General features: G+C 41.0%; 1 protein-coding gene across 1 annotated transcript; it reads right to left on the bottom strand.

Moving 5' to 3' along the window:
- LOC143123965 (solute carrier family 22 member 7-like) lies at window positions 1-26,248 on the bottom strand. Its single transcript, XM_076285224.1, has 18 exons — window positions 25,868-26,248; window positions 19,534-19,637; window positions 19,054-19,208; window positions 15,570-15,738; window positions 15,240-15,363; window positions 14,851-14,960; window positions 14,308-14,522; window positions 11,017-11,125; window positions 10,569-10,784; window positions 8,373-8,542; window positions 7,610-7,688; window positions 7,336-7,490; window positions 6,777-6,945; window positions 6,463-6,586; window positions 4,899-4,970; window positions 2,063-2,073; window positions 358-564; window positions 1-40 (listed from the first exon to the last, which is right to left on the bottom strand). Exons 1-18 carry the CDS (start codon window positions 26,246-26,248, stop codon window positions 1-3), a joined length of 2,610 nt encoding a protein of 869 aa, XP_076141339.1.

Below are 26,248 nucleotides of genomic sequence, written 5' to 3'. Positions count from 1 at the left end.
TCAGCTGTTTTCATCCTCCCACTTCTCGCTCTTCATTCTCCTGAGAGAGGACGGGGGATTCCACCTGTGATGCTCTACAAGTCAACCACAGCACTACATTAGATTATATTGAACACTCTAGCTGCTCAAGCTCACGCTCGCTAACATAAAACAGTTTTACATCTCCTATTTTGTGATTACAGATGTATACTGAGCCAACATTAACACTATTCTTTGTATCTAAGTAATATTAACATCATAAACATAAACAGTGGCACAGTTTATTTTGTATTTCTCCATATCTCCACTGGAACGGTCATGTCGTGTGAGATTTATGTTGCCGTAAAACAATAAAGAGGTGCAGGTGGAAGGAGGCACCTTGTTCCCTCGATGTCTCCGATGGTCTCAGGCAGGCATCGGCCTTGTGTTTCAGGCAGTCGGCTGGCCACTAAACTGGACCCCACTGCAATGCAGCACAGGATGACCTGAGGAAGGCCCATCCACACGTCATCCAACAGCAGGATCAGGGGGGCCATCGCCACCCCCACACGACCCATGAATGAGTTATAGCCCATGCCATTTTGCCTGTCGCCATGTAAAAGAAGGGTTGGGAACAGGGTAATAATAAGGGTTGCAAGTCACCCTGTTTGGATTGTAATAAGTAATATAAGTAGCTATTTGTAACTCACTACATTTGATAACTTTTGATTATTTTTTGATTGGCAGACGAGAAGCAGTTGAAATTCAAACAATAGAACGAATTATAACCAAATTTAAACAATCGGACAGAATTATTTCTATATTGTATGTATAGAACAGGTAGAAACTGACCACCCTTACTACTGACAGCCCTTACTATTGACCACTGACAGCCCTTACTACTGACAACTGACAGCCCTTACTACTGACCACTGACAGCTCTCACTACTGACCACTGACAGCCCTTACTACTGACATCCCTTACTACTGACCACTGACAGCCCTTACTACTGACCACTGACAGCTCTCACTACTGACCACTGACAGCCCTTACTACTGACAGCCCTTACTACTGACCACTGACAGCCCTTACTACTGACCACTGACAGCCCTTACCTGATCACGGTTGGGTAGAGCTCCGAAGAGTTGTACAGAACAAGGGTGCCAAAAGAGGCCGCCGAACAGTGTTCGAATTACCATAGGGCCCGGTAGTGCCCAGCCCCCTTAGTTCTGGCCAGGGCACTACTAGTTCTGCTCGAAATCACTGTCAGAGGGGGCCCACTCATTCACTGTCAAGTTGCCAACCCGTTACTATGATAATCTACATTTTCCCCGTTCGCCGGTTGCAATGTGTATTGTGTGTATCAGTGATCGTGAGGAGTTGGTTTTATACGGAGAGCACGAAATTCACAACCTGGCCAAGCTGCTCGATGAGCCAACCAGGCAGGCTGTCGAGGAGTATCGGGACTTTAAAATGCAAGGGGCAAGGGAAGGGTCCTGCCTGAAGAAACTCGTCATCGCAGGCAACACGTTTTTACCTACTTCGGCAGAATGCGAGAGAGGATTCTCTGCGCTTAATGACATTGATGACAAAGCCAGAAATCGTTTAAGGGAGCGCAGCTTAAATGCGCTTCTTTTTCTGAGCATCAATGCGCCTCCCCTGGTCCAGTTCAACCCTAAGCCATTCGTGAAATCATGGCTCAAGGCTGGGCATTGTCCATGAACTGCGTGGAAAACGGGAAAAAATGCCCAGAAAGAGACCAATAGGCCACTTTGGGACTATCTCCAGTAGGCTTAGCAGAGATGTGATAAAGACAGCTGTTTTGTGTTAACTTTCAGTTTTTTCAGTTGTGCTATGTTCAGTTGTGCACGTAAAATATTTGACAATTAGCTCTGTTCAGATTAATTTTTGACAATAGCCTTTGTTATTAGGCTGAATTTCATAATGTCATAGATTTCATTTTAATAAACTGGCTACCCTGCTTATTATCTATTGTATGTTGAACCCCCCCCCCCCCCCACGTGGGCCCCCCCGGAAACGACGGGGTAATTCGAACACTGCCACCGAACACCCCTTACCGAGCACCGCTACTACCGTTCTCACCGTCCGCTGTTCTGAAGAGACACACACACACACACACACACACAATCACACTGCACCTTGTGTTGATACCTGAAGGAGAGACAGACTATTCATATGACTTTCAAATTAAAAATATGACAGATGTATATTATCCTACACAACAGGATCTTATGACCATGCTCCTGACAACGACGTTATAGCCAGGGGTGTGTTTCCCGTATAACTACGGAGGTAAGCTTTTTACTAACATGGTATGATGCATCGTTCAACTAACAACGTCTAAATTACGACTGTTTCCCAAAACCGTCGTACTTACATAGTACTTTGTAAGTTTGGACCATGATAGTTTCCAAACTTTAGTAGACTGGACTAAGGTGGTCATTGACATATAGTAACATGTGGACCGGCACAACTGCAAATATCAGAGACTTAATGATGGAATACCTTCATTTTTTTAATTCAGTGCCTTCAAGTTAATTCATTTGGTTCAAACAGGCACTGCAGTAAAGTTAGTTTAACATTCATAATTAAAACAGCTGTACAGGGTGGAGACTGCCGTCCCTCATATGGTAGACTTCAATGCTTGCTTTTTACATCCATTTTCAACCATATTACACCAATACTTACATATTTTATGACTTTTTAGTTTTTTTTTTTAAATCTATGAATCCATTATGCTCCCTGACCAACTGACATCATGACACGAAACCAACTGTGCAGACTAATGTGCCTCACATGCCACAAAGCTTGGATTTCAAAAATATATTTTGAATGATTTTTTAGACTTTTTCTGCCAGTACTCTGCCCTAGGACTCTGGTTATTTGTAGCCCTCTGCTGGTCTGCTCCTGTTTTTGTTTTGGCCCACCATGTGCTTTTTACCACGCCCCTACTTCCTGTCTTTGTTCTCTTTCCCGCCCACCTGTTTCTTATTTGCTTGTATGACCTGCCCTATTGTACTACCTGCCCCCTGCCCTACTGGTGCCTCATTAACAGATTGTCTCTCTCAGATGTGTCCTAGTACTTTGGTCTTTCTCAGGTTTGGAACTTCTGAATTTTTCCTGAACCTGCTTTTGGACTTTGAATCTGCCTGTTTTTTTAATCTGCCTGTTTTGGACTCTGACTACGATCCAGCCTCTTGAACTTTGGTTGTTGGATTGGAATTTCCTGAATTCGAAGAACTGTTTTTGGTTATTGTTTGAACTGCCTTATTTGCCTGTGGCTCTCCACAAACTGTTCCCTCTGTCTGCAAATAAATCTGTGAACAGCATCTGCGCTTGGGTCCAGTCTCTGAATCTGACATTTTCAAATAATTAAATCCATTATGCTCCCTGACCAATCAACCTCATCACATGACATCAAACCGACTATGCATACGAGACAATATTGAGTTTTGTAATGATTTGTTAAAAAAAAAAATCTTTTTATATGTTAATCTATTAATATTTATTACACGGCTCTTCAGAGTGCTGCAGAAAGTTCCATTCACATGAATGGGGCTTCCCAACGTTTAGAGGTCTGTTATAACTATATAATTACCACTGCAAAATATATAATGACCGCTGAAAATGGCAAAAGGTTTTGTGCCTCTGATTCACGTCTTTCATAGGCCTATCACTCTTTCATATCACAGCGTGTTTAAATCGGTGGTTTAGGGGCTCCGCAAAAGTGGAAAAGACACCAGCCAGTACTATCCTCCCATCTCTAGTGCTGATATGAAGCGAATCAAAGAAAACGGGAAGGAATTCATCACGCTGTCTTACAACGCAGAAAAAAAATCAGAAAGACCCAAGACCTGCTACAGAATTACTGTGGGTGCATAGTCTATTTTCTCAGCCGGGCAACCCGAACTGCCCGGCAGTCAGTTCTAAGACATGTATCTCATTGTCCACCCGATGCAAAAGCTTTTTATTTGCATCCACTAAAAAAAGATCAGTCGCTTTTGATCCAGCAACAAATCTGGTAGGCCACAATGCCCTGGGACCAATGATGGCCAAAATCAGCCAAGCAGCTTCCGCTCAATTTTGTTTCGCTTCACTACTGAGACTGCCACAGATAATCTCTCTTCAGATTTCTAGAAAATCTACCGAGAGCCACCAACCAACCAGTGAACAGAGGTCAAGGCTGAGAGAGATTAGGGCTACACAGGCATGATCTTTGAATTTGCTACGTCCCCACCCCTTTTTCAGGGGAAGCAGACCGCTTGGAAACCTATTACCGGTATATGGGCTGCATCAACATGGGGAGCGAAAAGGGCGTAAACTAAACAATCTTTGAGTAAACATGAATAAAAGGCTGATGGCCTAGGGTGTGTCAAAAGAGTTAAGTAGATGGTAAGTTGCATCACCATAGTTCAAGTCAAGTTAAGTATAAGTATTTTTGATCCTGTGAGGGAAATTCTTGGTCATTTATCCCAATCTGTGAATTAGTGAAACACACTCAGCACACAGTGAGGTGAAGCACACACTAATCCTGGCGCAGTGAGCTGCCTGCAACAACAGCGGCACTCGGGGAGCAGTGAGGGGTTAGGTGCCTTGCTCAAGGGCACTTCAGCCGTGCCTACTGGTTGAGGCTCGAACCGGCAACCCTCCGGTTACAAGTCCGAAGCGCTAACCAGTAGGCCACGGCTGCCCTATAATTTTACGGCATCAGTTTTAACATTGCAGGGTTTGGAGTGAATATTTACCTCACACAGTTTATATACGGTGCTATTGACCGTATATAAACTCTCCGTATTGACTCAGAGAACGGCTGGATGAAACTGGAGAAAGGTAAAAGGGGCGGGGAGCCTACCCCCCCACGACGAGACGGGGACCAACTGGTGGCGGTGGCTGAAGGAAGATGATGTGGTAGGCAAACCATGCCCGATGAACGTGGACTGCTGGCAGAGGTGGCTGGAGGGGAGGTGGAGTGGACGTCAAAGTCGGCGTACTGAGAAGCAAAAGCAGTGTTAGGTGGAACATATTTAAAGAGCCCACTGAATTCCCATAGGCTAGCGCTGATTGAATGAGTGAATGATCAGATTGCAGGGCTTTCCCGAAAAGTAGGCAAAGCTAAGATTGGCTCCATGTAAGCATGGGAGGAGTAAAGCTACACTACGAGTCTTTCTAGTAGAACTTTCGCTGAAGCTATCATAGAGCACAAAGAGACACACAAATTATTAAACATACACAAGGGTCCTGAAAACCTAGACCTAGCCTAGAAAATTGCCACGTTTCATTATTAGTCTTATTACACTTTCCAACTTGAAAAGAGACATATTTTAAATGGGAAAATTACCGAAAAACGTTTCTTTTAAGCGTGATGCTAAAGGTCTAATCTGATTCAATGATCTATGCTAGGCTGGAGCTAAAAGTGGTATCGCCAGACTCAGAGAACGGCTGGATGAAATTGGAGAAAGGTAAAAATCAATTGTTTAACTCGAGGGGAGGTGGAAAATGAGTGTAATTCCCCAAATGGTGGAATATCCCTTTAATGACATAAGGTGTGGTCAGGCGCATGATCTAAAAATCGCTATCTTAGACCCTCAAAAATTATTACACCACTGACCAAGAAAAAAACCTGGTCTATAGTGTAAGAAAAAATAGGAAAGGTTTTCTCTTCTTCGGATTGATACAGCAAAGTGGTTTATTCCACTGTAAAATGGTAGAAAGGTTCACAAAAGTTCACAAAGGTTCAACCTATGCCTGCCCTCGGCATATTCTCTGGAGTTCTCTCTCCTTCGTCCTGTTTCAATGAACTAACTAAAAGTTACCAACTCAAGTCATTAAATGCTGGTCTCAATACAGATTAATCTGGCTTCTACCCAGATAACCTTTTGTCCTATGTATATGATAATTGAGTTAACCTCACACCTTGGCTGGGATGGTTCTCAATGGCTTACCCCCAAAACCCATTGTATGATTGTTTGACCTGGGGCCAAACTGTCTGGCCTGCCATCAGAACATCAGAACTTAATCTTGGTTGGAGAAATGATATCACTCATACAATTCGGCAGGATTCATTTCTTACAATAGCGAAAGACGCATATAAAGCACAGCTAAAGACGCACTGTAACGAGATGTAAGCAGCCCTTAGCAACCAGTCCCAAACAACTCCTCTGCAGAATAAATATCCTAAGAGTTTTATTCAGTCATTCAAACATTATTGGGGTAACTGTTGCTTTTTTTGGGCTACGTTTTAGATTGTAACCACTTGTCAATCAATAGGGAAATTAAAATAACTGTAGAACTGTTTTGCCGTTGACTATGAGACCACAGTGAAGTTAGTTTCAATTTTAAAACGTCAATTAAATAACTACTTACGGAAGTTTAAGGGGCCATTTATTTACCATTTAAGCGGTTATTATGAAGTGCTACCGAGTCTGACAGATCTATAATAGTAATGACACATCAACACATCCAAATGACCAGTGGCAGCTCACCTCTGTTTTAATGGAGGAGACTGTTCCCTGCCGGTGGTTCATCTTAGCACACTTCTTTAAGTAGTAGTGAGCTTCATCTAGCCGTCCGTTTGCTATCAGCCATCTAGCTGATTCTGGAATCCATCTGTTTTGAGGTGACAGATGATTAATTTCATTAATTCTCATAACTTCTCAACTGTTCATTCAGAAAACATGATTTTCAACATAATGGACTCATAACCATCCATTAATGATTCAGGAGTTCCCTGTTGAGTGCCAAAGAAATTCCATCCTCAATTTTGATAAGTTAAAAATAGATATAATGAGCTTTGTACCTCCATAATATGATGGATAAGGCCATGGGTGATGTGACTTCCACGATTAACCACCTCCAATCTCTGATGAGGAAGGCAAGCAGAGACATAGCCATATTTCCAAATGTCCATGACATGCTGTCAATCACCCCCACCAGCTTTCTGTTCTCAATGTCCACCCATTCTACAACTGCAGACGGAAACAAATGTAGATTAAGCTTCCACTTGCACTCAAATCAACACACACACTCAACACACCCACGATTTCGTAAAATGAGCTCAGAATTAGGTAAAATAAGAGCCTGTTTTAGTACAACGAGCGCACAATTTAGTAAAATGAGCACACATAGGTAAATAGGGGCGCACATTCTCTCGATGTAAACACAAAAAATATCTTGCTATGACACCTCTTGGGTTCAGTGCCCTTGTAATACCACATTGTACCTCAAGATATGCTGTATCTGACATATAGGCCTATGTGATGATGCATTCAAGACAACTGGAGACAACTTCCACACCTAGTCCCTTTATCACATGAACGTGGAGAGAGAGGGGAATAAAGGGAGACGTGTGTTCTCACTGAGCACGGAGGTGACAATGACGATGCCCGTGATGCAGAAGCCAGTCAGGAACCTGAGCACAGCGAACATGATGAAGGAGGTGGAGAAAACGCTGATCAGCGCAATGCTCATCCCAGACATGTACGACACTAGAAGCGTTATCCTGCGACCAAACCTGTGTGTATGAGAGGGCGCAAGTGTTAGCGTCAATGGTGATTAATGGTGAATTAATGGTGATCAATTTTTTACCTTAAATCATGCTATGGTCTTGTCATTGTTTGAAGTGTGTCATACCTGTCACTCAGACCACCAAAGGTCATGGCTCCAAACATGACCCCCACAAAGAAGATGGTGGCAGTGGCTTTATTCAACCCTTTCTTATCGCACACCAAATCCCACTTTGAGAGGGAGATAAACAGCAGGAAAAGTCTATACTCAAGGACACAACTATGTCAGCTGTGATTTGAACCCTCAGCTCTTCAGGTTTCTACTAGTCCAATTCCCTACCCAACATTACACCAACAACAGAACAACAACACCATGTCAACAACAACAACAGTAAAGGATGGTCCAGTATCCCATGCTAAAGCATACAAGAAAAGAACACATCGAAGCACCAGTAACTCTTGTTATAGCAGGCACCAAGATACTTCCAGGCCATTTTACTCAGTTACAGTAGGAATCTTACCAAGTAAAAAAGTAAGTTTTTACTAAAAACCCTGGCACATGTCTAAGAAGATATTCTGATCCCACTGAACAAACACACAAGAAAGGCATAGCATTCTTTTTACTTCAGTGCCCCCCACTAGCAGATATTTCTAAAGTCAGACATTCGGAGTGACCTTAGATTAAGGTTCAGTTACAAGTTTAGCTGCAAATGAACAACCCAGTTTTCCCTTCATGTTTTATGAGGCTACATAAATATATAGCAAGGGCAGAAAGGCACCTTAACAATGTATTATTTTCATTAGTTTAAATGTCATTTATTCTGCATTTCTTGATACGTCCCCCCACATACACGACTGACAATATGCCACTGAAGAGAGAGTTGTCCCACACGGTTCTGCAGGAAGTCCGGTGCTGCTGGAGGTGTTGAGCAGCAGGTGGAACTGGGGCTCTGGGAACATGAGGCAGGAAGACAGCGTCCCATCCGCCTGCATCGGGATACTGACCGTCCATCTCTCCTCCACCGACAGATTCCCAAAGACGCCCGCAGCATTCAGACCGCTGATGTCAGTGGTGGGGTGGGATACTCGCAATGAAGTTGTTTACCAGGAAGTGACATGGTAAGGTCAAACGCCCCACGAAGCTAAGGCAAAGGATCATCTTCTGGAACCTTCCAAAGCCATTTATCTCTAAGAGAAGATCTTCAAACTTCATTGTGACAAAAATGCTAAACAGAGTAGTCCACAGTTTTAATAATCAGACAGGTATTGTAATAATGGCTGTGCTCTCAGAGAATATCTCACCTAAACCTCTGCCCTCTTATAATGGGGCACAGTGGTGCCTTCTCTCTCCACCTGTTTTGACAGGACAGCTCTCTCTATCTCTTTCTCTCTCGTTGTGTAACTTTCACATAGTTAATTGTAGGTTGACACCATTGCCCATGACAGTCATTCCAAAGGTTGAGAATAAAATGAATATGCATGGGTTATTCACCAATATTTGACTTTTGTAAACCATTATAACCTCTCCTCCAGAGGATGTCAGGTAACAAAACATTATCACTGATATGGCAATGTTTTACTGATGTATGATTTGTCCATCCACTAATTTCACTTCAGGTTTACATTTATAATTTCCTTTCATTGCAGTGTTTTAAACAATTCTAGTTTATGAGAGAAACACTTTTTGTCTATGTACAAGACAAACCAGGTATAGAAAGGTTTTGAGTTACTATGGGGATTACCGAGACCTCCTGCTTCACACAATCCACTATGGTCCCAGTTCTCAAGAAAGCCTCCATCACAAGTATGACTAGACCTGTTATTGCGGTCATGCAACGCTCTTCAGCTGAGGCAAGTCACCTCTCGTATTCCGTGGGCTGTTGGTGTAGTGGTTATAGGGCCACTCACCACTTAGCTTCCAAATGTAGAAGAGTTCTTAGGGAATTTGAGACAAAAGGGAAATGAATGACATTAGACTGCAGGTAGGTCAAAGTTTGCCTTTTCAAACAGAATAGTGTGCAGGGATGGATTACTGCACGGGCCTACCGGGCCCAGGGGCCCAAGGGGTCAGGGGGCCCTGAAGCCCAAGCCTTTGCATGGAATCATTGCCTCAATATCAACAAATCAGGATGTAGGCTATGAATCTGATTGAATTTAGTATTGGCCATCCCCAAAATGCACCAGAATACAGGAAATCACATCAAACAAATTAAAAATGTTCTGGGGGAGGATCCCCAAACCCCCCCTCCCACATATACGACAATTAGTGGGGGGCCCTTAACACATCTGGGCCCAGGGGCCCGAAAGTTCATAATCCGCCCATGGTAGTGTGCAGATGTGACAGTACAAACTTTGACCTAGCATTGTAGCTCAATGGGAGTACTGGCCATTAGCTGCAGCTACTCCAGTTCAGTAGCACTGATTTTGGTCGTTATTTTTCCTATGTGTGTGTTGTTTCATAGTGACAATATCAGTGCAGCCGTTGTATACAAACCTGATGGCAATGTCCTCTGTCTGTCATTATATAAATCCCTGCACATAGATAAGCAGTTGTGATTGGTTCCTGGGTTCAAGATTAGTTCAAGAGACAGCTAAACATTTACATTTATTCAGATGCTTTTATCCAAAGTGATTTACATTTGTGAATTACATTACAAGGGCCATTCTCACCAGAGCAACCAAGGGTTACGTGCCTTGCTCAAGGGCACAACAGTGGAATCCAGTGCAATCCCCAACTTTTCAGGCTACTCTATGCTAGCCTAGCTCCTTGGCCACTAGCCTACCGCTAACACAACAACAAAAGTGTTTTTCAAAGTTAAACAGACCTGTAAAATGTACGGACAGACAAGTGAGTGTTTTTGTAGAATGGCTATGAATCCATTTCATGAAATTGAAACACCACAACTAAAGATTTTAGAGCGGATCTTCGTTTTCATCATTCAGATTCACTCCGTCTTCTTCAGAGAGGAGAGGGGATTCCACTTGTGATGTTCTACAATTCAACCACAAAACAACATTAAATTATTATTCTTATCATGTATTGATATGTTTCACTGCTAAAACTCACGCCAACACAAAGCACTTACAGGAGGTACCCTGTTCCCTCAATGTCTTCGATGGTCTCAGGCAGGCATTGGTCCCGGGTTTCAGGCAGTCGGCTGGCCACTAAACTGGACCCCACTGCAATGCAGGACAGGATGAGCTGTGGGAGGCCCAACCACACGTCATCCAACAGCAGGATCAGGGGAGCCATCGCCACCCCCACACGACCCATGAAGGAGTTATAGCCCATGCCATTCTGCCTGTCCCAATGCATAAGAAGGGTTGGGAATGTTACATTTGAAGCGTAATAAGATACAGATGACAAAGTTACCATGTTAAACTTATGTAGCAATTTTATTACATCCCCGAAGTAACTACAACTTTTGACAAACTTACTTTTAACTTGCTACAACAATGATTGCTTTATTCTATAGAATAGGTTGGTTGGTACACCAAGGTCCACTGACAGCCCTTACTACTGACAGCCCTTACCTGATTACGGTTGGGTAGAGCTCCGAGCTGTACAGAACAAGGGTGTCAAAAGAGGCCGCCGAACACCCCTTACCGAGCACCGCTACTACCGTTCTCACCGTCCGCTGTTCTGAAGGAGAGACACACACACACACACACACACACAATCACACTGCACCTTGTGTTGATACCTGAAGGAGAGACAGATTATTCATATGACATATATGTATAACATATATATTATCCTAAAACAACAGGATCGTATCACCATGCTCCATGACTTGGTTTCAACAATTAGCCTTGCAGTGGTAAGGGTCTTGTTGCATATGGATATAAACAACCAGCAAGTCTAACGCTTGCACCTTAAGATCACCCACACTCTTAGAATGAATGTGTTGAAAGAACACAACTTGTGTTGTTTTTAACACATCTCTATTCCCAGATAGGGACAACACAGATGGTGTTGTTTCCAACACATGGTTATATTGGGTGTTTTTACTGAATTTGTGTATTTTATTTTGAGACTTTTGGAATCAAAGGCTATTTATGTCAGATATTTTGTTGATCACTGGCAGCAATTTCAAGTTGTTCCTAAAGATTTCACTGTAGCATGTCTGTCACTTACTATTTTTTCAGCTGTGGATTCTACAGTATTTAAACCAGGGCTTTGAACCAGTTCAAGGAACGAAAACGAAAACCGGGAACTTTTTTGTATTTTATAGGGAACAGGAACGAAACTTTATTATTTTTTATGTTCTGGAACAGGAACACTTATTTAAAGAGGCCCTATGCAACAATTTTAGCAAAAATGACCTTAATTATGCAGGTTGAGAGTCGTTCTGATGGTTTTTGGGTCGTTTGGTGGGTGCTTCGTCTCCCCCTAGTGCTTCTCCGCGGAAAAAACGAATATGCAACTTTCTGGTCACGGTCGGAACACATCCGGATGTCGGCGGAAATACTCGAAAATGTAGTCAGATTTAGTCAGATTGTAGTTTCTAAGAAGACTGCAAAACGGACTCCGACTTGGCTTTGTTGCTGTTGAAATTGTAAGTAGCCTACCTTTGGGTGAACTTCGTTTTTGTAATGTGATTTTTGCTCGACCGTTTTATTGTGAGCCCTATGTGTTTAACTTGGTTTATTGATGCTAGCTCGCTAGCTATTGGGGGTTTAGCGTAGCAGTCACTTGCTACGGAAGCTGCAGGGGGAGCTATGTCGTGAATAATGCGAGCCCAAATCAGGCGAAAACCCAGAAACAGCGAAGGAATAACCAGACCTGCATAGGGCTTCTTTAAAAATAATGGTAACCGGTTAATACCGGTTTGATTTCGTTCCTCAAAGTTTTCGTTGAAGTAATTATTTTCCTGCACACGTTACCATGACGGCTGAGGTTCACTTCCTGTGTGACATCACATCAGACGTCGCTGACTGAATGGAGAGAGAGCGGTGGATTACAAAGTCTCCACTCCACATCAATAACACTCAACACAATAACAATAGCTATATTTGTCGACTCCACGTTAATGATGGACTAGCGAACATTTGGCTAAATGGCGCCAACACCTCTGTTTGCCTAATGAACAGATGGCTTGTTACGGTATGAGTAGGCCTACTGGATGGCCTTTTCCCCCGACAGTTGGAATTTGTTGTTGCCCGAGTGCAGGGGCGCCTGCAGGAATTAATGCTATGGTACGCACACCCATTAACCCCCCCCGAAAAAAAAAAATGTTCACGCGTGGACAGTATTTTTCCTTTAGGTTCGTGCATACATAGCATAACAACATCCACATGCAATAATGCAACAACAACCCTTACAATTACCTATTCATTTGGGCAACTTTATACATCCCTATACAGGCTAAAGCTACCTTTAGTTGTGTTATAGCTACTGTAACGTCTGGCTTTAAACAGCTGTAATGCAGTCGTTCTGACAAGCACACCAATTGCTTAGCCAACCTTGTTCTTGCCCATCTTGAATAGCTGCTCTAGCTTTGCTGCCTCCATCCTTTCTGTTTTCGTTGTTTAAACTTGTGATATCCATGATGAGTATTGAGTTAGTGAATTAGCTCAACATTGTGTGCTGATAACCATATAGAAAGCCGAGTAAAAGAAAAACAAGTAGCCTATGCGTGCCTGCGTGCGTATTCTCATGCTCAAACATGTGTGCGCGTTAATTTTGATAAGTGTTCACTAACTTTACTTAATAGAAAATTGCAAATAGCCTGATGGCATGCAACTAATGGGATACTGTGCATAGTTGGAAAGGTATGGTAGGCCAATATGGTGTGAATATACACACACACAAGGTAAATTTTCTCTCGTTGTTGAGTGATGGTACGCACAGTGCGTACGAACATACACCTGCAGGCGCGCCTGCCCGAGTGGCATAACCAAGTGTCTTAATAATGTCGTTACGTTTGTGTGGAAATGTTCTCTTTTAACAATAAACTACACATTTGAAATAATTGAAGGCCTATTTAATTATTATTATTAATAATAATATAATTATTATTATTTAATAATGGTTGTAATATTATTACATTTGGTTTAAGCTGGATGAGAAAGATGTGACATAATTCTATAGCATTAAAAAGCTGACAGGAACGAAATTAACCGTTCCGGGAACAGTATTTTTTTGTTCTAACCGGTTCGGGAACGTCAATTTATTGGTGGAACTCATAACCGGAAACGTTATAATTCCGTTTCTGTTCGGAACGAACCGATTGAAAAAAAAAAAAATCGGTTCAAAGCCCTGATTTAAACTGTAGAAGACTTACTTATATTAAGATATATAAAGATAATGGCAAGAATGACAATGATTTCCTATTGTACATTGTATCAAGTCGTACTGAGACATTTTTAAATACCATAAAATGTTAGGTAATTTGAGAGCTGGTGTGCAGTGATTAATGGTTACACTTTACTTGACAGTATCGACATAAGAGTGACATGACACTGTCATGAACGTGTTATAAACAAGTAATAAACGGTTATGACATAACGCTTCTGTTAAGTGACATTCGTCTTTTGCCATAACAAGTTAGGTTTAGGGTTAGGTATAAGGTTAGGGTTAGAGTTAGGGTTAGGGTTTGGATTAGGGTAAGAGGTTAGGATTAGGGTTAGGGTTCATGTGTCATGACAGTGTCATATTGGTAAACAATCATACAAATTTGTAAAGATAAATCCAAAGATCATTCAAAGATCATTGATATTTGGGCTCACCAACAGCCAGTCAAGTCACAACCCTCTCCATAAGGCAATGTGTTGACTGTCTGGCATAGTATACAGTATGTCCCAATTCCCAATGCTTTTTACCTCTGGGGATGACCACAGTGATGGCAAGACATAACCCAGCCAGGAAGAGAGCTCCACATTCTGTCTTACGGCGCCCAATCTTGTCCAGAAGGTAGAACACAACCACTTTAGCCAGGATCTCAATAGCAGCGTATATAAACTGTGTGAGGTAAATATTCACTCCAAACCCTGTAATGTTAAAACTGATGCCATAATAAGTAGAGGCAACTCCGTACCTGCAAGACATTAGACACAAATGATGCACGTCACTCAAAACATAATGTCATCAAAGTCAACTTTAATCTGAAAAAAAAAAAACCTCTGTAGGCTATTAATTATTGTGGTCTCAAAAGTTCCTGAATCAGATATCAAGCAATATAGCTACAACAGATGTGAAACAACATCCACGTTAACATGTATGCTATCTAGACCCTATGAGACCATGACTGCATGATGATCCTCACCTGCTTGAGGAAGTAGATTGAAGGGTCAGTATTACACTAAAAGGGAAAGCAAAAGCCTAGCATGTGGATGATATACTTCAAAGTGGGTAAAATCTCATACCAGGTGAGACCTGTACATAGTGCCAGTTTCCTCATCTTGGGAGTTCTCATCAGATCTAGATAGGAGTATTTTCTGCCCACACGATTGGCCACCCCAACGTTAGAGAGACTCTAAGGAGAGAGAGCACAAACACACAAACCATTAAACATTGAAAAACAATGCTCAAAATCTAAGCACACAATGTCAAATGAATGAACCCTGTCTAGATGATAAAAATGAGGAATGTTACATTCTCTGGATAGTCTTTAAAATGTTGTATAGTTAAGAATATATTCAGATGTATCCCCTTGGTAATCACCAAGATTAATCATTGCTATTACATTTTTTCTCTAGAGGGTTTAGCAGATATGATAATAACGACAACGTCCAAATGTCCAGTGGCATCTCACATCTGGTTTGATGGAGGAGACGGTTCCCTGCCGGCGGTTTATCTTTTCACACTTCTTTAAGTAGTGATGAGCTTCATCCAGCCGCCCATTGGCTATCAACCATCTAGCTGATTCTGGAACCCATCTGTTTTGAGATGACAGCTGATTAATTGAATTAATTTCTATAACTTCTCAACTGTTCCTCCAGAAAACAAGATATCCAACTTAATGCACTCATAACCATCCATTAATGATTCTGGAGTGAGTTCCCTGTTACATCCCCATGGTGATCGATGCCAAATATAAAAAATAATTTGTATTAGATTAAAATATAGATAATGTGGGGTGTACCTCCATAATATTATGGATAAGGCCACTGGTGATGTGGCTGTCACGATCATCCACCTCCAATCTCTGATGAAGAAGGCAAGCAGAGGCAGCACCATATATCCAAATGTCCATGACATGCTGTCAATCACTCCCACCAGCTTTCTGTTCTCAATGTCCACCCATTCCACAACTGCAGACAGAAACAAATGTAAACTTTCACATGCACTCAAATCCACACACACGCACACACACACAAACACACACACAAACAACAACACAAAGTCATACTCTTCAAGTAACTTGAAGTAGAGTAGCCTATTGTAGCTTTAAAGGTGATAAATTACATGTAGCATTTAAAGTTTAAAACATTCAAAAAGTACCTAGAAATGGCAATAGAATGTGAGGAAACATAATGTCTAAGATTGTTAAGTCCTGTGTCGCCCATATATCCACTAAAATTAGCGTAGGGACCAGCTAGCTTTGTCAAAGACGCTTAAGTCCTGTGTTGCCCATATAGCCTATTCACTAAAATTAGCATACGGATCAGCTAGCTTTGTCTATGCTTCAGGCGATACTCCCTCGTAATACCACATTGTACCTAAAGGTATGCAAGTCAATGGAAGAGTGCCAACACATGTGAGGATGCATTTAAGACAAATGGGGGGTATTCCATCAACCTCGCTAAAGGCTAAACCTGGCTTATTTCAAAGTCTCGCTAATTTTAGTGAGAGTTCCCTTCCGAAAGTGTCACCAAGCATTGATTTACATATTCACAAGTTCCGAATAATTTATGAAAATTATACAACTTTTTTTGTGGTTCTAGGAATCTTGCTATTCTATCTCATCTATTGCATTTTGTGATGGGGTAACATGTAGCACGACAGGGGCGTGCAGAGACCTTTGAAGGGGCAGGGGCTCAAATTTTAAAAAAGGGCGCATGGAACAACATTTTCAGAAAACGTGTTTATTTAAAACTTTATTTATTTAAATAAACGTGTTTATTTAAAACTTAATTTTGATTACAAATAGAGAATAAATAGGCTACATGCAAATTATATTAAAATAAAACATATTCCATCACACTGTATCCACAAAATAAAAATGTAACATTTGCAAAAACTGCAGCATGGATGGTGGGACAGTAGTCTAATGTACTGATAAACATTTTATAAATGTTGATATTTATTCATTATGTATCAAGAAGAATGGGTGTAAATAGCAGACAGATCTGTAACACATTTTTCTCATTTCTCTCCTTGGTTCTGAAAATTCAATAGGAGTGCATGTACTGTAGGCCTACTGTAGCCAGGGCACAGACAGATAGGTCTTTTCAGTTTTCATTAGGCTATTGTCTACACAGACATCATAGGCTATAAGGCTACATCTTATTGATTAAATTCAAATTAAATTCAAAGCTAATTTTAATAGCCTAGAAATCTAGACGCACCCTAGCGGCAGCAAATATGTTATTGCCTAGTCTGGCTTGTCAGGCTATAATTTTAATGTTTATCTAAACCACCATTAGCAAGCTGGTGTCTTGCAGATTCACGTGCTGTGCGTGTGGCCACTGAGTGAAATGAGGTGTAATGTAGCCAACAGAGAACGACGTGTGGAGTTGGGTTAGTTAAACAACTACAGTAGCCTATGTCGTCGGCTTATGACGATTTAGAAAAGGTTTGCCTACTCTGTTTTATGAACTAGGTCTACTAACCTAAGTTACTATAACATAGTAACCTAAACAGAATATGTTATGAACGTTCAGCCTTAGATTTTCGAAGCTGCCAGGTTATTGAAATGGATGGACCATGACCATGACATGGTTAAAACGGGTTTGATAGCCTACTTCATTAAACATGAAACAACTTTAAACATTTTATTCTCTATCTCTAAGCTGAATACTATTGCATGTTCAGATAGGCTAACTGCTAAGTGACCTTATCGTGCTCCCAAATGTCTCCTGCAGCACTGTGCCTGCGTGCACCTTCTGAGAGTTCACTGAATGTATGACGTCACGGATTGGTGGCCGCAAGGCATTTCAATTAACACAGAACATTTTTATTTTTGTAAAGGAGGAGGCATATTCGTCCGTGTTCTCAGATTCGCTTCCCACACACAGCTTTTACTGTACATAGCTTATCACCTTGATAATGGCATTTTTAGTTATACTCTTTAAAATCGCTTCATGTGTCTTTGATTGTTGAATCATTACTGTCAAATCAACTGTGTCCTATAGATTAAACAGGCCTATTGAAGGAAAAAATGAAGCCATTGCATTTCAGATAATTATATTTCAAAAACACTATAATAAGTTGATCCTAATGTCATTCATGATCACCTACACCTAGACAATAATTTGGAGCGAACCCTTTCAACCTAAGAACGTAGGCTATAGCCTATAATTTTGAATAGCCTACGACAAAGTTGTTTTGACCAAGAGTGAAGACAATCAAAGTAGCAATTGATTTCAATCCATGATGATTGTTGTTTAACTTTGCTTTCATTATTCTCCAATTTATGTAGGCAACTATCATTTTTTCTCTCTCGATGTTCAATCGCAATAAAAATCCTGTAGATCCCACCTGTAAATGGAACAGAAATGTTCTAGTTTTCCCCTTCATTTTACAACATACAACACTACTTGAATTTCCCCTTGGGGATCAATAAAGTATCTATCTATCTATCTATCTATCTATCTATCTACATATCCTCTTTTCTTCAATCTACTGTTTTGGTCTACTTTTCTTCCTCATGTCCAAGCAGACTTGAAGCTGACCTAAGCTTTGCTTGTGTAAACGAGGGCAAGATGCAGCTAACATGAGTTAATGGAACGGCTTCAGCCTCAAGTGAAAGTCTAATGCTAGTTAAAGCCAGGCTATATCTCTAATGAAGCGCCGCCTTCATTAGCGAGGTTGATGTGATGGTATACAGCAGGGGTGTTCAACTGATTGTGAACCAGGGACCACCATTCTGACTAATAACTTAACCCCAGGACATCCACTGAATAAAAATACTGATTCCCACATTGAAACTACATTACTGAATCCATGGTCACGGACCACCAGCAATGTCCTCACGGACCACAAGTGGGCCGTGGACCACTGGTTGAAAACCCCTGGTATACAGCACTGTTAAAGCTGCAGTCAGCGATCGTGCACAATTTCAAGCCCATAACATTTTCAGCAATCGTCTCCTCACGATATGCTAGTTGCCCATTACAGGGGTAAGCAAAAGTGGGGGCAGCCTGTCCCCCAACAAAAATAAAACCCTGTGTAGAGGTTCTCTTGTAATACTGAAGGGAGGGATGAGCTATCTCCCTGGTGTGTTTTGTTTGCTCCTTGGTTAAAATATAATATATGTTGTTATGGAAAATAGCGTCTGCTAATACATTTATACAGTATATACAGTAAATATAAACAAACTTCCTGCACAATCGCTGACTGCACCTTTAATCGCATGAGCGTGGAGAGAGAAGGGAGAAAAGGAATATAGAGATGTGTATTCTCACTGAGCACGGAGGTGACAATGACGATGCCCGTTAGGCAGAAGCCACTCAGGAACCTGAGCACAGCGAACATGGCGTAGGAGGTGGACAAAACGCTGATCAGTGCAAAGCTCATCCCCGACACGTACGACACCAGAAGCGTTATCCTGCGTCCATACCTGTGTGTATACCAGGGTGATAAGTGTAGCCGGTACTCAGGAGCAGCCATATGTTATATTTTATTTACTACATAAAAAGGTAATAAAAAAAGATGTTACTTGGCATTAAAGTATTTTGCTACGTATTTCATTATATTGCCATTGTTTTGTTACATCAACTTGTTAAGTACTGATTACTAATTATTACTAATATGTTGTGCATAAAACTCTAGGCCTGTTGTCATGTGACTGGATCTGTCAAACAAAATGTAGACCTAGCATAAGATGCAATGCCAAGTGATTAAACTGGGTTAGTCTTGGGCATTGTTTGAGGTGCGAGTCATACCTGTCACTCAGACCACCAAAGGTCATGGCTCCAAACATGACCCCCACAAAGAAGACGGTGGTAGTGACTTCATTCAGTCCTTTCTTCTCACACACTAAATCAAACTTTGAAGAGGAGAAAAACAGCTTTTGCCATAACACTGGAGACTTGAGAGAGGCTTTTGTTTGTTTCAAAATCACTAAGGCATGTACAAAGATAAAAAAAAAATGAGAAATCACTCCGTGATTCTGGACTGAAAATTCACAACAGAATGACGGGGTATTCTAGCCTAGAAATCTAGACGCACCCTAGCGGCAGCAAATGTAATTTGCAGCCAGGGTAGTCTAGCAACTCTCAGTTGGCTTGCAATCTGGAGAAATGAAACTTCTATCAGGCCAATCACATCGTGTATAGAGTCATCGACAGTTCCACGTGAATTTCCTGCTACTTGAAAACAAAGAGTATGGATGCTGCTGCTGGCGAACAGCGGTCTTTGAATCGTGACTCGAGTTAAGCTTTTTTTAAATTTGCGAAAGTTTTATCTACTAGCCAACTAGCTCCGCTGGTGGGAAAATGCATGGGACTCATGAGTTGTAGTGCTATCCTATAGAGTACTAAAGTGTGACATCACGTTTCCGTAGCAACCAATGTTCTGTTCTACATAAACCAAATTAACAACGTGAAATACTATGCCAGACCAAAGTTTTATAGAAAAGGAACGTTTTTTTTTTGCAAATTGATAAGCAGTTTGCCTCTCAGATGTTTGAAGCAATAATTGCTTCTAACGTGGTGTAAACCACTGTCGACATGGTGCAATGCTTCCTGAATGCAATCATCAGTCAGAGTCTCATAGCCTACTTGCCGATTTTTTTTAGGTTTGTAAATAAATTCCAATTTTTTTTAAAAAAGTGTCCGAAGCCACCCTGGTTGACAGTAATAACGTTATGTAATCAGAACCAGGGGCGCAGTTACCCATTTTTTGAGGGGTATGCAACAACAAATTGGCGCGCGCCCCCCCCCCCCCAAAAAAAAAAACAACTAAAGTAAAACAAAAGGCCAATAATGTATTACACATTATTATTTTTTAAGAAATTCTGCCGATTTGAACTTGAAGTATTGTTAAATGTTGCATTGTCACTTTAAGATAGTCTAAACGGTTCTCATAACATCCTTTTGCCAGCTGTTGCTCACAAAGGATAAGGCTGATCCAACTCTAGCCTTTGTATGCGCCACATTGACAGCACGATATTACGTTAGTCTTCATTGTTAAGAAATGGAAACATGTAATGAGTTGCTGCTCGTGTGACATTTCTGTTTGCAGTTTGCCATTAAAAGTGCAGTATGAGCATGGTAGCCACCTAGCTATCTCTGAATGGAATAGGCTATGTTTCAATCGGCATATACTTAGCAAATGCTAGTTAGTCTGTTAACATGAATATTTGCAAGCCTCCAAGCACAGACGTCACACTTTAAATCCTACCTGTTGCTTTTCACCATCCACTTATTTAACTACTGTCGCATCCCTTGACATGCCATCTCATTTTCCCTTTCTTTTTCTATTTTTAGCCCCCGACAGCTTTTTTACTGTATCCATCTTTTTCCATAGACGAAAACTCACTACTCGTAGGCCTACCTGCTCACTCAGCGCTTACGGCGCCCCCACTCCCTCTTCTATGTCAAAATTCTATGATGGAATCTTATGAGATAGGGCGCCTACTCTAGCCTGTTAGTCCTCTAAAATGTTATTTAACATTGAGAAAATGCAGAAATGATTTAGAAACGTACAACAGTAGCTACATATAGAAAATACCAAATATATTATTTTATTTTTTTTACCATCGCTTTGGCGCCCCCGTGGTGCTGCGCCCCTATGCGCTGCATATAGCGCATACCCACTTTTTCCGCCACTGATCAGAACAGATTAGGCAAATTTACCGTTACGTTATAAAGTTTATCTTTCGTACTAGCCCAAACTTTTCCTTTTAATTCACCAGAAAAATACATAAAATCCTTGACATATTTCGATCCAGTGATTTTCACCTCTTGAAATGTATTTATTCTCATTTTAAAGCAACACCAAAGAACTTTCCCTCTGTCGCACGCACGCTATTTGTTTATCCAGCACCGGCTTTGCAAATAACGATGTCCACAGACAAGGTAGAATATGTTGCACAATTTATGAAAGTACGATGTATTGCGACATCAGATGCAAGTCAAATTTGTAGTTTCTTATGTCTCATTCCATTGAACTACAGATCCGCTACCCGATCTGGCAAACTTACATAGTGCGGTTATAGCCGATAGAGGGCCGCAAAGCGAATGCAGAAGTGCCGTTCACCCTGTTACAAGTTGATGAACCACTGAAACGATTTAAGGTATTTAACGATTAACATTATTTTAAGGTACAAAAAACTCTTTGGTGTTGCTTTAAAAAGAAAGAACACAGCGAAGCAATGGAAAATGCCATCTCTGGTTCGGTTGTTTAGAACAGAAAATGTGGTTGCCAGGACAACGTGACGTTTTCACTTTAGTTCTCTATAGAGCTGCACAGTCCCGCCCACAGCCAAAATGTGGTTAGGTGCTGGATGTAAGATTCCCATTCATTTGTCCCATTGACGTTTGGAAAAATCCGTATCTAAAGAGTTTTACAGCATGTCTTAGGCTAACCAGCTACGGCATAACTCATAAGCATACAACATATCATTTCGAGTGAAAAAACGAAGAGAAAATCCAAAAAAAGTCAAAGGTACAAGACTGTGTACATATTTTCATTTCCGAGCGAAGGAACTACTCATCCCATAAACCACCGCGCCTCACTGAATAATATAAGAAAAATCTGCGCGATTTATTTTGCCATTTCCAACCGGCGACCGCACGCGAACCCTTTCCTCCAAACAGTGATTTTTATATAGTAAATGTGCAGTTAATAGCAGTTATTTCAGGAGTAATCGTGTAAATAATAGTGTTTTGATATTGAATTTTATATTTATCATCGTGTATTTTATATCGTGTGTGTGTGAAAGCGGTTAACGTGGCAGTGCTTGGTAACGTTACCTGACTCATCCTATGCTGTCATCACTGCTCAGTCGGGCTGATGCATGGACTGGTGCATGGTCTGCTCTTGGACCACCATATTCAGTTTATTAATTTGCCGTGAATTATTACACAAAATGTTCATTAAATGCACAAAGTATTCCTAGGTTAATGATTGATATGAATCATACAGTATGAAGGCTACAGTAGCCTAGCTAATGTTAACTAGCACTGCTAGCAGCATTAACGTTACCAACCTCCCTGCTTAACTCACCACAACTTTGTAGGTCTTGTCCCTCATGCTGGCCCTTACAAAACCCACAAACTGACTCTCGGACACACAACAGTCAATAATGTGACCCGATTTAAAGTGGCTTTCACCCTTTGGACACTCACTAAAACATAATATATTTCATACCTGTGTTGCAGCATGTAGGCTAATGTTAGCTGCATTATGTAATGACATACAATGTCGGAAATGCTAAAGGTTAGCCTGTCGGCTACCTGAAAAGTTTGAGTGTTTAAACTAACATTTACAGTGGTCTATTTGATAGTGTATTGGCCCTGACTAAGTTCGTGTGATGTATAAACCCCAATCCTTGTTGATACAAGTACCAATATTCGTCAAGAAAGTTTTTAATCACATTAAGATTTTCGCCATAGGCAGTAAAAGACTCCGCCATCTTTGTCAATATTTTTCGCTGAGAAAGTTTCAAACTATGACCATAACGGCCTTTCCACCAATCAGAGGCATCACTGTGGGATTGTTCAGGATTGTGGGTGATGAAGTACTTATCCAAGAGATCGCGAATAAAAGTCATTTATCTCAAAATAAGGTTAGTGCCCCATGAACTCTTGGTGTCTATAGGAGCATACAATCGCTTAGTACAGCCGTAGCTGGTTTTAATTCTACCACGTGCAGTTACGTTTTTATTAGGGCTGTCAATCGATAAAAAAAAAAAAATCTAATTAATTACATACTCTGTGATTAATTAATCTAAATTAATCGCATATATAATTTTTGCTGTGAAAGTATTTTAAATATTTAAATTCAAATGAATCATTGAATAATCAGCATTAGTGACATTAAAGTTCAAAAACTCTTTTATTATTATTTTCACTGTTCAAATAAAAGTTTTTTTTTTCACATACAAGGCATTTCAGGCCACAGATATAACCTAGGGGACACAATGAAAATTAATTAACACTCCCCTCAATGCCAACACTTATTTCTTTGCATTGATGTGCGACTATAGAGTTGATGAACTCCGGTGATATGCAAATTCCTTGCTGCAGACATTGCAGAGGACTTTATTTTCAACACTTTATTTTTTATCAACATCATCAGGCCATTTTTTTTAAAGTAAATGTTCCAATCAATGATCCAGGCAGCACGTTTTCTCTCTCCTTCATTTTACAGTCTGACTAGAACGGCTCGGGGTCAAAGGTCATACGGAATCGATTAATCTGCACTAATTTTTTTAATCAGTTATTTTTTCTCAAATTAATTCATCAAAATTAATCAGTTATTTTGACAGCCCTAGTTTTTATGGCTTATACCGCAATTGTCAATGGAGAAATTGCATTGAATTTTTACATCCGGCATCGGCTGTGGGCGGGACTGTGCAGCTCTATTGCGTGCAGAGGAAATTTGAAAGACAACCGTTTATGCCGCCCCTTGGATTGAGCAGTGCCAATCAGGGATGTAGTGGTAAAATAAGAGGTGGGTAAACTATGAATTCTGTGATCACAGTGAGGTGGACTGCGTCATGCGGTATCAGGTTTTTTAAAAAGGCATTCAGAACATGTTTGATGATGGTGGAGGTTATTGTCCAATGTTAGCCTAGAAATCTAGACGCACCCTAGCTGCTGCAGGGCATACGCGGAGTTAGTGGGGGGGCAGGGGGAGCACTGCCCCCCCTGGTGGAAACGGGTAATTGCATTGTTTAAAAAATTAGTGAAATACATCTGGCATGACCAGATATTTTTAAAATAATTTAAATAACACAAAAACACAATATAAGGAACGGGCTGCGGTTGATGATGGGAGCAGCCAGGTTTTCTTCTCTTGCGATCCTTCACATCACATCGAAAGCGACATTACGGCCAACCTGACGAGGCATGCAGGACGCAAGGCCTACTGATCGCTGTGGATTACTTTTTTTTTGTGCCATTGGATTACAGCAAAATATTAATATTTTTTCTTAACGTCTTAACGTAATGGCGTGTTGCGCTTCGTTTCTGCGTTTGGAGAGGCATCAGACTGTACAGTAGGTGAACACTTCCTTTGATTCTTGGAGTTCTCGCTATGATTTTTAATAGCAAACAGAAATGTCAAGATGGAAGGTCATTACATTCTTTAATTGACAAAATATGATTGTACAAAATATTCAATCAATGTGGTGCAAATGAGTCTAGAGGCGGTGGATTAATTTATCAAAAGTGAGCAGCAACCAGACTATGGGCTAAGCCCCGAATGTTTTCAACTGCTAAGCGACACCCCTGTCTATTGCGTTTCAAGACAACCGTGCTGCATTGGATTTCATAAGGACGAATTGTTAAATTGTTTCAATGTAATTATATATAGGCTATCTTTATTTAGCATGTTTGTTTTCTCCATATGTGCTCATGCTGTGTTCCCCAAGTGGTAGGCCAGGTCTCAGCTGCTACAATTATTTATTTTTTCTGCCCCCCCTGGCTCGAATGTCAAACTCCGCCTATGGTGCAATGTTTATAACAATATCAATGGTAAGCCTATTAAATGGTTCAGAGTGTTGATGAGTGTAGGCCTACATATTGTGAATCTGGATAGCCTAATACAGTGTCATTTTTGAATGTTAAAAGTGCAATTGGTGAATAAACTCTTTTGACAGGTGGATAATAAGAGGTGGATAAACTCTATTTCTGAAATTTCAGAGGTGGATAAACTGCGTTTACTTGCGTTTAGCCTCCACTACATCCCTGGTGCCAATGGTAAGTTCCCAGACCCTACATCTTGATGTGGGTCTGGCTCGTCAGGCATACTAGAACAGACAAGATGTTCTAAAATGAGTATTTTTCCAAAACCATGGTATATTATGTCTAAAAAGATATTTTTTTCCTGTTTAATTAATTAATTCCTGAACAAGTTCAGTTGCAAGTGAAAACCCCAATTTTCCCTTCATGTTTATATAAATATGTAGCAAGGGCAGAGAGGCCATGTAGCAATCTATTTGCTATCATTATTTACATAGTGATTTATTCTGCATTTCTTTATGTCCCTCCGCATGGACACAATCACGTCACTAACAGTATGCCACTGAAGAGAATGCTGTGGGTTTACCTCAGTAGCCAGTGTGTTTATGGATGTGCTGTTGTCGTACACCCATCCATTCCGACATGGTTCTGCAGGAAGTCCGGTGCTGTTGGAGGAGTTGTGCAGCAGGTAGAACTGGGGCTCTGGGAACATGAGGCAGGAAGACAGCGTCCCATCCGCCTGCATCGGGATACTGACCGTCCATCTCTCCTCCACCGACAGATTCCCAAAGACGTCCGCAGCATCCAGACCGCTGATGTCACAGTGGTGGTGTGGGATACCGGCTATGAAGTTGTTTATCAAGAAGTGAAACGGTAAAGTCAAACGTCCCAAAAAGCTGATGCAAACAACCATCTTCTGGAACCTTCCAAAGCCATCAATTTCTGAAAGAAGGTCTTCAAAATTCAT

This window comes from Alosa pseudoharengus, unplaced genomic scaffold (assembly GCF_046254945.1).
Source record: "Alosa pseudoharengus isolate Yale_2024_CS ecotype anadromous, Long Island Sound unplaced genomic scaffold, YU_APseudo_1.1 YU_APseudo_1.1_scf_15, whole genome shotgun sequence".
Taxonomy (NCBI): Eukaryota; Metazoa; Chordata; class Actinopteri; order Clupeiformes; family Clupeidae; genus Alosa; species Alosa pseudoharengus.
Note: the sequence above shows the minus strand (reverse complement) of the source record. Positions and strands in the feature narration are given on the sequence as shown.

Coding starts and splice junctions, on each gene's coding strand:
- LOC143123965 (XM_076285224.1), bottom strand. CDS start 26,248: ATGAATTTTGAAGACCTTCTTTCAGAAATTGATGGCTTTGGAAGGTTC. Junction 7,689..8,372: donor CGGACTTCCTGCAGAACCGT/GTGGGACAACTC, acceptor GCGATAAGAAAG/GGTTGAATAAAGCCACTGCC. Junction 7,491..7,609: donor TTTGGTGGTCTGAGTGACAG/GTATGACACACT, acceptor TCATACACACAG/GTTTGGTCGCAGGATAACGC.